This window comes from Perna viridis, chromosome 7 (assembly GCF_037379345.1).
Source record: "Perna viridis isolate PV_CMFRI_1.1 ecotype Kerala chromosome 7, ASM3737934v1, whole genome shotgun sequence".
NCBI lineage: Eukaryota > Metazoa > Mollusca > Bivalvia > Mytilida > Mytilidae > Perna > Perna viridis.
In genome coordinates, this window is record NC_142451.1 from 6,212,064 (window position 1) to 6,226,649 (window position 14,586).

The 14,586-nt window shown below is 34.1% G+C and overlaps 1 protein-coding gene across 4 annotated transcripts in view; it reads right to left on the bottom strand.

The window, feature by feature from the left end:
- Positions 1 to 4,443: 4,443 nt before the first annotated feature.
- LOC148611095 (uncharacterized) overlaps positions 4,444 to 14,586 on the bottom strand; it is a 33,508-nt gene continuing 23,365 nt past the window's right edge. For all 4 annotated transcript variants that reach the window (XM_088595272.1, XM_088595273.1, XM_088595271.1 and 1 more), the window contains 2 exons: positions 9,048 to 9,179; positions 4,444 to 4,647 (listed from right to left, as the gene is read on the bottom strand). In XM_088595272.1, the coding sequence (XP_088451398.1) occupies positions 4,582 to 4,647; positions 9,048 to 9,179 (198 nt within the window). In that variant the 3' untranslated portion in view covers positions 4,444 to 4,581. The remainder of the gene's footprint in view (positions 4,648 to 9,047; positions 9,180 to 14,586) is intronic.

Below are 14,586 nucleotides of genomic sequence, written 5' to 3' on the forward strand. Positions count from 1 at the left end.
TGTTTGTCTAAATGTCTTCTATGTGTATATGTATGTCTTGTTTTACTTACCTGCATGATTATGTATGATTGTAAATATAATGTTTGTCAGTTCAAAAGCTCACATAAAAGCTTATGTTTATTGTTTAATGTCTTACCGACTTTAAATAAAGCTTGTCTGTCTGTTTATCGTGGTTTACTTAAGACATTCCGTAAAATAAACAAAATAAGCAAAATAAACAACTGACTTGACTTAAACCACAACTTCGACTGACTGCAATCCATCCAGTGTAAACACCAGCCTTGACTGAGAGCAATCCATCCAGTGTAAACACCAGCCTTGACTGAGAGCAATCCGTTGAACAAAGTAAACACCAGCGTTGACTGAAAGCAATCCGTTGAACAAAGTAAACACCAGCGTTGACTGAGAGCAATCCGTGGAACAAAGTTAACACCAGCATTGACTGGTAGCAATCTGTGGAATAAAGTAAACACCAACCTTGACTGAGAGCAATCTGTGGAACAAAGTAAACACGAGCCTAGACTGAAAGCAATCTTTGGAACAAAGTAAACATCAGCATTGACTGACTGCAATCCACAAAACAAACAACAGTCATGACTAAAATCAACCCGTAGGACAAATACAAAGTTAACACCTGCCTTGACTGAAGGCAATCATTTGAACAAAGCAAACATCAGTCATGACTAACTGCAACCCGTGGAACAAAGTTAACCCCACTCATAAAATTTGCTTGAAAGATAAAATTTTACAAAGCTGGAATGCAAGATTAAAAGAATATGATAAATTGTCAATTTACAGACAGTTTTAAATAAAATAAGTATGTTATAGATGTATCTTATAATTGAATCTTCTCTTTGCTATCTAAAATACGTATTGGTACATTCAAACTAAATATCAAAATAGGAAGATATAATAATATTGATAGAGCTAATCGCTTTTGATTTTTTTTGTAATATGAACATAATAGAGGATGATTTTCATTTTATATTAGTATGTCCAGCCGATAGATTTTTAAGAATTCAATTTTTAACATTATTTTTGCTATATTACATGCCTCAAGTAAATCTCTCGTTTTGAAATTATAGTTATATAAAAGCAGCTGGGTATGTCAGCTTTCATATCATTTCGTAAAATACACACCTACATTGTTCTCTGCTATCTGTAATTTTTGTCATTTTATATCAGTGTTTGTTTGACATTGCATGTTTATGCTTTTGCAAAAAAAGTATTCATTCATTCATTCTTTCCCCGCACCGCCTTGACTGAAAACAGTCCTTTGGACAAAGCAATTTAAACGTCAGTTGTGGCGAAATGCAATCCTTGTGTCTAGGCGAAGTAAACAACAGGCTTGACCGAAAGCAATCCTTGAAACAAAGCTAAGTAAACATCAGTCATGACTAAAAGCAATCCTTGTGACAAAGCATAGATAGTAGCCTTGGTTGAAAGCAATCATTTGGACAAAAGCAAAATAAACGCCAGCCTTTACTGACATCAATCTATGAAACAAAATAAAGTGAACACCAGGCAGCCTTGACTAAAAGCAATCCTTTGGACAAAGCAACGTAAACATCAGTCTTGACTGAAAGCAATCATTGGAACAATGCAAAGTAAACATGACTAAATGCAATCCTTATGACAGAGCAAAGTAAACATCAGTCATGACTAAAAGCAATCCTTGAGACAAAGCACAGTATCCTTGGTTGAAAGCAATCATGTGGACAAAAGCACAGTAAACGCCAGCCTTTACTGACAGCAAGCCGTGGAACAAAGCATAGTGAACACCACGCAGCCTTGACTGACATCAACCCATGGAACAAATCAAAGAATTAACATTACGTAGCCTTGATTGAAAGGAATCATTTGGACAAAAGTAAAATAAACACCAGCCTTTACTGACAGCAATCTATGGAACAAAGCAAAGCAAACACCACGTAGCCTTGACTAAAAGCAATCCTTTGGATAAAGCAACGTAAACGTCAGTCATGACTAAAAGCAATCCTTAGGACAAAGGCAAAGTTAACACAAGCCTTGACTGAAAGCAGTCATTGGAACAAAGCAAAGTAAGCATCACTCATGACTAAATGCAATCCTTGTGACAAAGCAACGAAAACACCAGTCATGACTAAACACGCTTTGTAACAAAGGAATGTAATAACCAAGCAGCCTTGACTGACTTCAATTTGTATTATTCGGTTGTTAGTTAGGACTTTTCTACCGTGTATAAAATGATGCCACATAAACGAATTAAAGAACAGTTGTTATATTCAATTAAATAGTCCCTTGATAAATCAAGCTCTCGCTTCATTTCTTGAAATGACTACAATGTATTTTTCAGCGTTTTAAGACGGATACATATATTATTTGGACATATTTAGATATGATCAAGGTTTTGAATTTTTCAATTTACAATATTTAAATTAGATTTGGTAATATTCTATATAGACAGGTTGTTGATATTACAATACAATTTGTGCTCCTCTCATAGCCGAATTGTTTCTCTACTGTTATATATGGATCACAGTTCATGGTTATACTACTCCTATCTATTTAAGCCGTTCATAATTTTAACTTCGAAAACTCTGTTCAAAACATATACCCAAAAGAACTTTAGTTGACCAAGTCTAACAATAATAGTACTCATGCACTTTTTACTGGTTTAGATATTAGACTAGAAAATGACAGCCTTCATATATACATTTACGAAAAGAGATGATTTAGATTTTCTTATTGTAAATTTTTAACTCACAGGGCATGAACAAGATGGTCAACAATAGGTAAGGAAGCTCTCCCTTCAAAATAAGATTTTCGAATTTTTCTCAACAAAAACATTTATTAATTTTATTCACCGTAACAAAACTTTGAAATAAAAATAGGATTACTACTTGCAATTTCTCAATTAAAAAAAGCAGGTGTTGCTCACCCAGTTTTTCTTAACGGAAATATAGTCTATAAAGCACATTATTACAAACAAAACCCCATTGATTTATCAACTACACTTAATATATTTATTTGTGAAGGATACGATTTTTAAATGTACATTGTTTTCACAAAAAGAGGTACTAGTAATCGACCATGAATTGCAGTATGTCGATCATTTTTTAGTACAACACTACATCAAGTCTCGCCTATTAGTATTTGACGTTACTGCTCCAAATCCAATCCACTGGAATTTAAGTGACCGATTATTCCTAATTCTGGTAATTTTGATGATACTATCATTCTTCAATATGTTCTGAGCTAGCTTCCAGTAACTACGAGGGTTTTTTGAGCGCATGGATATCTCATTTTGTCTATATGGTATATGTTGAGGTATTCCTTGTAGAGAATTGGAATTATTATTTAGTGAATTTGGTATGTTTATTTATTTTTTCAATTCATATTTGTTTTTACATTTAAGCCTTATAAAAAACAAGTTTAACCCCTCTGCATATTTCATGCGTCTGTCAACAGTCAGGAGATGTTGGCCATTGACATACCTTTGTGTCGTTAGTTTTAAGTTTGATTTTGAAGAATTGTCATTGTTTTGTTACCGCAGATTTTATTACTTTAGTTGTCACGTCTTTCAGAGCTTACTTGACTGTCTAATTAAACTCCTTGAAAACCTGAGGGTGATCGCTCAAAATAAAGTATTTACAACCTGTATTTAGTATTTTTGTTTTATGCTGATGCATTTTTTGTTTTTTCTATTCACTGGAAGCAATCCGTGGAACAAAGTTAAGTAAACATTAGCCATGTCTTATAGAAGCCCTTGTGTCAAAGCGAAGTTAAAGGAACAAATAATTCACTTTTGTTTTAAATTTGAAGATACGTTTAACAACTAGCACATAAATGAAATACACGTGTTGAAACACTGTCAATCAGTCTTATGAACCTCTATCCTCTACAGTAGTTGTTAATCTTTCAGATATTTCTACCACTAGTGTACTGATTGAAAATCCTTTGAAGATTTTCAACTCAATCTGATGTATAAATGAGCATGTATTTCTTAATCGTAAACGATCACACAGCTGTGCTATTCTCCAATTTTTAACCTTTCCTTGACTGCCAATATGTTCATGAAGGGTGATGGAGCTACATGTAGTACAATGCATTATCTATATAAAAAAAGATTTTTTACTCGTTGTTTTAAACTTCATTTTTGTTATGGGTTTGTTTTGGCCAGCCAAACATTGAAAAATACTAAAACAATTTAGCGATTGCGTTCAAATTTTACAGATGTTCGGCTTACAAATGTGTGAATCTGACAAAAAAAAAGGACAAGAAGACAGACCATGGAGATGAATGATAAAAAGGTATAAGAAAAGAACAATGTTCTTTATCATAGACAGGTTAACTGGTGCTAATGGAGGTTGCTCGTTAGTGACCCTATTCTTCATCTAGAGGAAATGAGATGAGTCATGTCTGTTTAGTAAAGGGGAAAATAAAAAACTCAACCTGTCGGTACAAGATGTGAAAAATAAGTCTTTAATAGAATAATAGAAAATTATGAAATAATACTTTAGGAATTCAATGTAATAAATTCAGTACTCCCTTTTACTGTCCATATGACAATGTTCACTGATATTACACTGTAGCTAGCTGTTATGAAGAATGATCATTTCGGGCTTTTAGAAGGCGATCTGCAACTTTGTATAACCCATCAACGGTCTGTAAAGTAAAGGAAATAATGTATATTAAGTCGCTGTCTCCATATAGATAAATAGAAACGAGAAGAAGTTGCCGAAAAATTGTCACAATATTCATTTGGTGGGAACTCTTATGATCTGAATCTTCTAATATTGTAAATTAGTAATGATTATTTAGATTAGATGGGCATATAGTTAATAATAGCGTATATTAAAACTTCATAATCAGGGTTACGTTCAGCCTTTGTTAATATCATCACTATCATCCGTTTTACCGGATTGATAACCTACTAGCTGCAGTGGTGTAGCTCCTTTAATAATTGTATCGGAGCGAGTCAAAGAAGCTACATGTATGTCATGTGATTTTCTACGGTGTTTTCTAAATGACAAAAGTGTTTATTTTGGACAAGATGTTACTTTTTTCGTGTGATTTATTGCCACGTTATTTCAGTTCAAGATCATATGTTTCGGTGTTTTCACAAATAATGTTGTTTTGTCCAAAGTTTTAAAGTGAATTTTGGCTTCTTTATTTAATTAGCTTATTTCGGATAATTTTCCATCATTTCCACATTAATTTTTATGTAGATCATTACACTTAGTTGAATTGAATGATATCAACCAAATGTGATATGTTTCTGATGGGACGCCTTTGTGACTCGTATTGGGGAGCGACATTATTGTTAGTAAACTATGACCGGTTACACTAATCAATTGCGTAATGGGCGGGGGGGTTGCACTTGACTTTTGAGACGAGCAAGCTGACCTTTCTGGAGCACCTGATGTCACTTCCTGGTTTTGTGGGAGTAAATACTGCTAGTGCTTAGGTTTTTGTGTTACATCTTGTTCTCCTTATCTTCATTTTTTATATATGTAATCTAATTTATTCGGTTTGTAATTCATTCATGTTAAAAATTCTTGTGTTTAAAGAGTAATCAAGGGAACCAAGGTTCTAGCGGTAATCAAAAGAATGTAATCCGTGGTAATCAAAAGAATGTAATCCGCGTTAATCAAAAGAATGTAATCCAGACATGAAAAACAGACACACACAACAAAGTACATAAAGTTACTAAAATAATACAAAGTAACAAAAGCAAATGAGCAACTCGTTAAACTAATTAATCAGAACCAGTTTTATCAGAAAGTCCTTAAATACACAAACTATGCTCGCATTTATCATATTCCTGGCTGTATGCTTGTCTTGTAATGCGGTTCTCGTCGATAGTTACATGTCAGCATCATAAGCGTGTCATATTCGCCCAGTGTCTTTTCTGGCATGAGATCCACCCACTGTCAGCATAGAAAGCAATGGCAAGTAATGACGCAAAGCGATGAACTCCAAGAATGTATATCTGTTCTGGACAATATTCAGGGCTTGAAATTTCGAGTCTCCCAAACACCAGAAGACCAATTAGAAATTGGAGCATTATATGAAAAAAAAACAAGTTTTCGTACGATTTCTGAAATCTTTACACCGGCGAAATTTAATGTTATTTTCCCGAGTGCTCTTCCTGCACCTTTCGCTAGCACTTCGGTGTTTTTATGAAATGTCCACTCTACGTAAATATGACACCTAAGTATGGTATTCATCAACAGTTTTTCCAATCATGAATTCCTATTTGGTTAATACTTTTTTTTACCATCGATCTCTAAGTGTGGGTCAAGATATGAGGCTGAGTTCACAGTAGTATCCAAATTTGGGAAATCACTAGTTACACTAATTAAACTGCCTTACTGGACAAAATCTGGTACCAAAATAAACATACTCATATAACAAAATTTTCATCTGAAACGTTGTTTGCCTTCCAAAAAGATCAGAATCCACGTTAATTTCCGTTTGTAGAAAGTAACAGCATTGTTTTGCTTTAGAAATATATTATTACTTAAAATCGATCAACAACAATTTCCCGCGTAAACTTCTCCTTTGCTCTTGATTGAGTGACCTTCCATTTTACCCCCAAATAATCTTTACCAGAAGTGGGGAAGAGTATAAATTAATGAGTTTTTTTTTCCAAAATTGGAATATCGTCTAAATCACTCCACGGTAATTCGTCGGATCTCTGGCGTCTGTGTCAATATAAGGCATATAATAGCTTTCCTCTAGGCTGATGGGATAACACGTGTTCAAGATCCGCTGATTTTTTTTCAAAGCTTCTATAATGATGGGGTTCTTCAAGACACACCAAAGTATTTGGTATAAACAAGAAGCCGAGCGATTTTTGGCACGTAAAACAATGTCTCGAATTTAGTCTTTTGTGATGTTACAGTTTATATTTTCTTCGCATAGAGGATTTTACTGCGTATTTTTTTCAATAACATTTTGTTATTCTTTTTCTTATTAAAGTGTTTGTCCCCTAAATCATCGTAGGTATTCCTTTGATATAAATGATGAATTCCTGTCGCCAACGTTCTAGAATGTCTTGTTCATTCCTAATTACAAAACCGTCATTCCCTATTATTTTCATCGCGGTAGACTGTTCTCGTTTAGGGCCCAGTTTTTATTCTCTCCAAAAGTTCGTTTAGGTTTTTCGTACTTGGTTTTTCAATATCTACTACTTGTGTTCTTCTGTATTGTTCTGTTTGCCTGAGTAGTTTTTGTATTTTTGTATTAGCATATTAATATTGTGGTGCAGATTTGTCATTTCCATCTCCATTGCACTTGAGGATTTATTCTCCTTTTTGCTTACATCATAACAAATAGCCGTAAGTCCGTCATTTCAAGTGTTTAGATATTTTGTTTTGTTTTGTTTTGTTTCATTTGTTGTTTATTATTATTATTATTATTATTATTATTATTATTATTATTATTATTATTTTTTTTTTTTTTTTTTTGGGGGGGGGGGGGGGGGAGGTTGAATGTATTTTAGACTCTCTTTTTCTGCGGCCATGCTCATAAGATCACTTTCAACTTTCACTTTGAGTTGGGGTGTGGGTAATCATCGAGTTCGAGTTACAGTTGCATTTCTAGTCAACTCCAGACGCTATTTTTGAGTCATTTATCTTTTTCTTTCACATTTGAATAGTTAAATACACTATAATTATTTAGTTCATCAGTGTCACGAAGAACTGTATGTGATCTACTAAGTATTTCTCTCATCGAATCAGTCATCCGTGAATACTTTGTTTTGTTTAATTAAAATTACAGACGCTACCACTGCTACTGTTTCAGTTTTATTTATCAATTTTCGCTTATGCTTCCTCATAGGCATATTAAAGAACACAATATTGTCGAGGTTTGTCAATAAACTTGATCGAGCAAGCTTCTTTCCTACTCCAGCAGTGCTAGAGGTTGTGTTGCAAGCTATTTTCTGACTTGGTGCCATGCTAGGGGTATGGAAGAACGAAATTCCAACCTCTTACATTGTAGGAGTACACTTTCCTTGCTTCACCAGCACAGAAACTCATTTTCACGTTTTGGCCGTGTATCAGGAGTTTGGCAAACTTGAATTGACCAATACATTGTAGTTCACGCTTGTTTTCTTTGTTGATATAAAAATGTCGTATGTGCCACTCGTAAATACTTTTTTTTGGTCTGTTTCGTATCAGACAAATAATAGGTAAAAAGATAATGAATCAATAATAAAAGAAGACCCTAAAACCTATTCAACACGTACTTGCCTACTTAAATATATCAGAGTTCCTTCTTTATGTGAATTATTTGTTCATATTGATTTCCATGGACTTGACTACGACAGATGCATAGTGCCATTGTATTGTAACTTAACCATAAGCATTGATTCTCCTAATAATAAATAATGAAAGCTGCTCTTTTGAAGTTCTACGTTGAATTTTAGATTACTAATCAAGCAGACTAGGTAATATCAGGATTAACGGCGCAACACCAGTCCATTTAAAAATCATATAATACAATCATATATTATAATTGTATAAAACTGCATATCACTGTGTTTCAAATCATATACCCGAGATCGGAAGAAAACGGGCTCGCCGAACTTCACTGACGAGATGACTTTAAGTACTGAGATAAGGAAAGTTATATTATCTGAACTGGAAATGAATAAGGAACTTTGTTATAAAGTCTCCACCATCGAAATTTGTAGAAAAGCACAGAAAACTGAGTGGTTATATTTACCAAGACAAAAACATCAGTCAAAAAAATGTGGAAAGCGAGGGAACTGTTTCGTACTTCACCCTTCAGAGTTCAGTTCAACTCCTGCCTCAAGATTTAGAGTTTTCTTGTAAAAATGATATACACATGTAAAAATGCCTTTAGAATAAAGTGAATGTTTGTTTCAGTGATTACGATTTCCGGAAGTTTTTTTTCCATTTCGTTAATTTTGGAGGATATAAATTAAATATGAAGTAGTTAGCGTTTCAGTGTGTCCAAATGAACTTAGAAATTTGAGAGCTGAGTTCTGAAGCAAGAAGATACACTACGTTTTACAAAGTGAGTGGTAAACATACTTCAGCATTTTTTAGTTCTCGAATGAAGGAAGTTTCCCTTTTTGGTTTCTTTTGGTTGGACTTTTTGTCTTCTGATTCGGATTCACCAATTTCCCTTCCTTTCTTTTCCTTCGCTTTTACTTCACTTTTTATCTGAAAACGACAATATAGAAAACTAAAATATAAGTTTAACCAATCTTTACGACAAACGTGATGACTTTTTATTCAGCATTGTCAACTTTCCTTTCATCTGTGGCAACATCCCTTCGGCTCCTGCGTATGGAGTGTTCATATCACAACTCATACGTTATGCCAGAGCTTGCCGAAACTACGCAGACTTACTTTTTGTATCGCGCTAGAACTCTAACAAATAGGCTTCTGGAACAGGGTTATGTTGCTACAAGATTGAAGTCATCCCTACAGAGGTTTTATGGTCGTCATAATGAACTGGTGGATCGTTATGGTGTATCCATCAGCACCATGAAAACTGATTTATTCAACGGGTCATAGTTTGCCTTTCCTCGTTTGTCTACCCCGGACTTGACTTTTTATGAGCAACTCGGCGGGTGTTTCTAGAAAAGCAGAGGACGCTTTCCCTACCGGTGCACCTGGTCCATGCTCCCAGTTTTTAGTGGAGTCCGAGTTGCTCATTTACTTTTTTTTACTTTGTATGTATGATTTTAGTTACTTTATGTTCTTTGTTGTTTGTGTCTGTTTGCCATGTCTGGTCTTTTTCCCTGGATTACATTCTTTTGATTACCGCTATAACCTTGGTTCCCTTGATTACTCTTTAACAAAGAAGATCTATATTTACTGTTGAATAATCACTTCGTGAAAAAACTGTACTTTGATTTCAGGATGGGGACGTAGTAGCGATAAAATATCTCATATCATATTACGTCTCTATCATACTCAAACGTTCGGCATCAGTCTTGGTGTCTTTTTCCCCTCGTCGCTCAGAAATATACTTTAATCAAACATTAAAATAGACAAACAAGAACTGAATATAGATGGTTGTTATGTACGTTCATTTTGTGGTCCCACGAGAAAAAAAAAAACGCATTTTAAGCCCGATTCATACACGATAACCTCAGTATTTCCTGGGTCTAAAAAAGTTCTTCAGTATGTAGACCGGGAACATCTTGAAACTTAATTCCATTTAAATATACTCCCACGGAAAATCGGTAAGGGGTGAAAGCTTCATTTTTCCTCCACAGGGGAGGCAAACGTCATTAATATCTTGATGACGTTATAGGTTCACTATGCAATATTGGACGCCAGAAGTCAAGTGAACCCATTTAAATCTGTTGGGACAATGTAGACCAGTCGACAAAAGTGTTCGTGTTTTTTTTTACCACAGCAGTAAGAAATTTCTAAAAAAATCACTTATAATAGCTGTAATATTGTAGGGGACCAATATTAACCCCACAAAATACCTGAAAATTCATGAAATGTGCAAAGAAAAAATTGGCATGTATTCATATGAAAAGTAATGAAACCAGAGCACTGCATCCTTCCGAAAAAAATGCGGTCGCGTCATTTTTCCTTAATTGAAAGAAGTACTTGCAAACATTATTGTGGTACACTGAAATGTATAAAACAGTAGAAGAATCTAATATAATCCTGAATTGCGTTTCGCAAGAAATGAAAATTATATTTTTGAATAAAAAAAATGAAACTTTGAAAGAAGTAATTAGATTATGATGACGTAATGCCTTATCAACAATTATGTCAAGAGAGAATCAAGATAATATTTGAAGGGTTTTGTTAAAAAAAAATTTCTATCGATGAAAATACACACATATATATATATACGCATTTTAGAAAACAATCAAACAACGAAATCAATATACATGTATAGCTAAATTATATCACATCTAGATTTCTGGCTAAGAAAGTTATTTTAGTCAGTTCAGTTTTCGTGGAAATATTGCTCTTTTTGATGTGTCTACCCAAATGTCTAATCTGCTATTTATACTTAAAAATACCCCAAAGCATAGCAAATACGCGATAAAAATTGTTATATTTTTTTTATAACATTCCCAAGTGTATTCACTTATTCCGTACAATGCTTTATATACATTTTGTAACATAAGGAAATCTGTTCTTAAAATGCGTCTTCCAAAATGTCCCAGTACCGTCGGAATGGAAAATCGTTAACTTTAATTAATAATTCTCTGTTAGGACCGAATAAATATGAAAAATGTTGGTCATATGATATATTTGTGATTTTTTCGCTAACAAAATTATATTTAAAACAATATTGTGATATTTCAACGTAAACTACGATTTTTCGTACGCCGTCAAATTGACAGAAGTAACTTTAAATTTTATGGAACACGGTCAGAACTATGTGATGAAACTATAATCTTGATCATATATATAGAATATGATTTTTCTGGACAAGTTTAAAGATATGACACTGTTTATTCAAAAAAGGGTGTTGTATAAGAAAAGTGTCCATATTTGTTAAAAACGCGTTGACGGTATTTTTTCAAAAGCTTTTTCCATACTACAGGAAAATGGCACAACATTTTTTCATCAGATGTGCTTTTTTTGTACAAATCGTAAATACCACATTTTGTCATGATTTATTCTGTACAATGGTACAAATAGATAACAAAAAGTCATCAATATTTAGTATAGCCCATTGACTGTCAACTACTGTTTGAATTTGTCTTGGCATGTTCTCAATCAGTTTGTTAAAAACTTCTCTGTTGAATATTTTGCTTTTTGGCGCCTCACTCGCACTCCTCCGTCAGATTTATGGAGAAAAAACCTTTGATACATCACAGTAAAGATATCGTGGTACCAGTGTCTTAAAGTGTGATAACGATGTTGGTGCGTCCATGCTAGCCGTCTTTGCTTCCTTAAGTCAAATTATACAGAAGTCGCTGAACCGGTTGGCATGGTTTTAGATCCCGACTGAGCAATCGTCTATTCACAGTACAGCACGAAAGTCTATCATTTATCCTGTTTTGCCATTTAATGCACAGGATTGATGTCGATTTCATCCGGTTATTTCTACAAATACGGTACAAATTGCGGTCATCATAGATAAATGTCTTTTGTGGCCTCACAGGCGAAACTTTTGGTTTCACAGTTCTTCTCTGAGCAAGGCACCGGAGAGTTTTTTGGCGCATATCGAGGTCGCGTGCAATTTCATCCTAGGTGAAACTAGCGCTTCGCAAACCTACTATTTGCCACCCTATATGTTCTGGAACTCTTTGTGGCATCTTGCTGATGATCAGCTGAACAACATGGAACATCAGATAATGATAGAACATACAGTTGAAGCTATTACATGTGCATACCCACCCTTTAAAAAAATTCGCGATACTCGTTTATTTAATCGATATTTGAACAATACTATCTGTTAATGGTCACTAATTTTAAGTTGATGTTAAGTTTAAGTTTCCAGAAAAAAAAGAAATATAGATGTATATTGAAAAATAAATATTCCATATTTGTGATCAGAAGTATATGTGTTGCATTGAGTTTGGGAAAATTCAAATTATAAGGATTGAAACAAAATTGTTCGAATTTTGGTGTAAAATCTTTGCAATTTAGCGAACCAGAATTGAGTGTCTCTGGTGATGCCCCCCATTTGAAATGGAAAAAATTCGAATAATATCGATATAAAAACTAAACACGGAACTAGGAAAAAGTTAACCATAGTTGACAATACATTAAAACCCGAAATATAATTGAACCTTTGATTGAGAGTTCTACAGCATTTCCCCGGGAACAACTTCAGAGCAAAGTGGCAAAATGACAAGTTGAAAAACATTATTGAAAATATTCCTGAAAATCAATGTATCACTGTTCATGATTTTTTCTGAGAACTATATGTGCTCTGAGAAAGTTGAAATCCAATCCAATTATTTCCAAAGAACTGAAGTATCTTTTCACATTTCCTTATCTATAGACATTCTGTTTTGGAAATCGACGGATTGTCAAGTTTATCCGAAGAACCTAATGTAGTATGCGAATATTTTTATGTAATATCCCCAGACAAGAAGCATGAACAGCATTTAGTTTTCCATGCACATAAAAACTGATATCTCCGCAACTGTTTGGGAAAACTTGCCAATTCTGTTGGCAATCTTGGATATTAAAAAAATATTAGATTATTTTTCGAAAGCAGTCACTGAAAGGGTCCCCAAGATTGCCGCAGGCAATTTATTGTAAAATCAGACGGCCATTGCTGTAATGAGAGGCAAGTTCAAATTCAATCGGCTGTTGGTCTGTGCAACTTTACAAAACACAAACTTGAGACACCTCGTACTCATCATTGTAAAAGACATATTTCAGACAGAGGAAATACTACGGTATACACAAAATTTTCGACCGATGAAAAGAATAAGATCTGTGTATCGTGTAGAGACAACAACCAAAACTCAGACAGTATCGATAAGAAATGTTTCGTGTTATTGCAACAGTTGTTTGGACAGTTTTATCGAAGACTGTTTAACTTGGCACAGACTGGGCTTCCAATTGAAGTCAAGCTAGAATTAGACGAGCAACAAGGAATCGAAGAAACCGGTGAACTGAATAATGAGAGCGATGAAAAGAACAGTATTTTGCAATATAGAATGATAAGAAATACACACTCTATCGTCCCTAGGTCGTCTGTCATCAATATTTGCCAAAATTGCAACATGAATAAAAATTGTCTATCTTTGAAGGAAAATGTTCTGCTGTTTTTAATCGCAAAATATAAAAAAACTAAACATACTGTTAATATAATTTGATCATGTAGCGCCCGAAAAAAATCGCCCACATACACAAATTATAGTCCTACCGAGAATTATACGGCATGTGCCTTTTGAAAATAGGTACATGATATAGCAATAAAGGTATCGTCTTCATAATTAACTTAACATTCTCCCGATGAAACAACAAACAAACAAACAAAACGTAAAACAAAAAGAAAAAAATTAATGTCAACTGTAATTTTTACCGTGAAAACCTGAAACCTGCAGCACATCCGATGAATAGCAATAAAGGTAATGTCTTCATGGATTACATACCATTTTCCCCGGTTTGACAAAAACAAAAACAAAATAACATAAAGAAAAAAACAAAAAGAAATAAAAAAGAAATAAAACACCATGTATTTCTACATCTAAGTGGATATTCATGTAATACGTCGTTTTTGAGGTTCCGGAATTATCACCAACACCATGCGGAAGGTCGCAGCATTAAAACTATTCAGTACAGTACAACGGAAGCAACTTCACGTCAGTTTCCACAGGTTTTCAGTTGTTTAGCTTTGCCTATAAGGGACGGGGCTATTTGTTATCAATTACCTTAAGAGTTGTGATAATACAACGTTATAATCTATCACTATTTCTGCATTGTTTACTTTGTATACATCATAATACTTTGTTTAGTTGAATGATTTCGCCCTAGTATGAATTACTTTTTGTGACTCATGTCGGGGAGCTGTATTATTGTTGCTAGAGTATTATAGAGGTTATACACACTTACAATATAATGGGTGACTCGGGCGTAGCCGGAAATGCTTACCCTTCCGGAGCACCTTGTGTCACTTCAG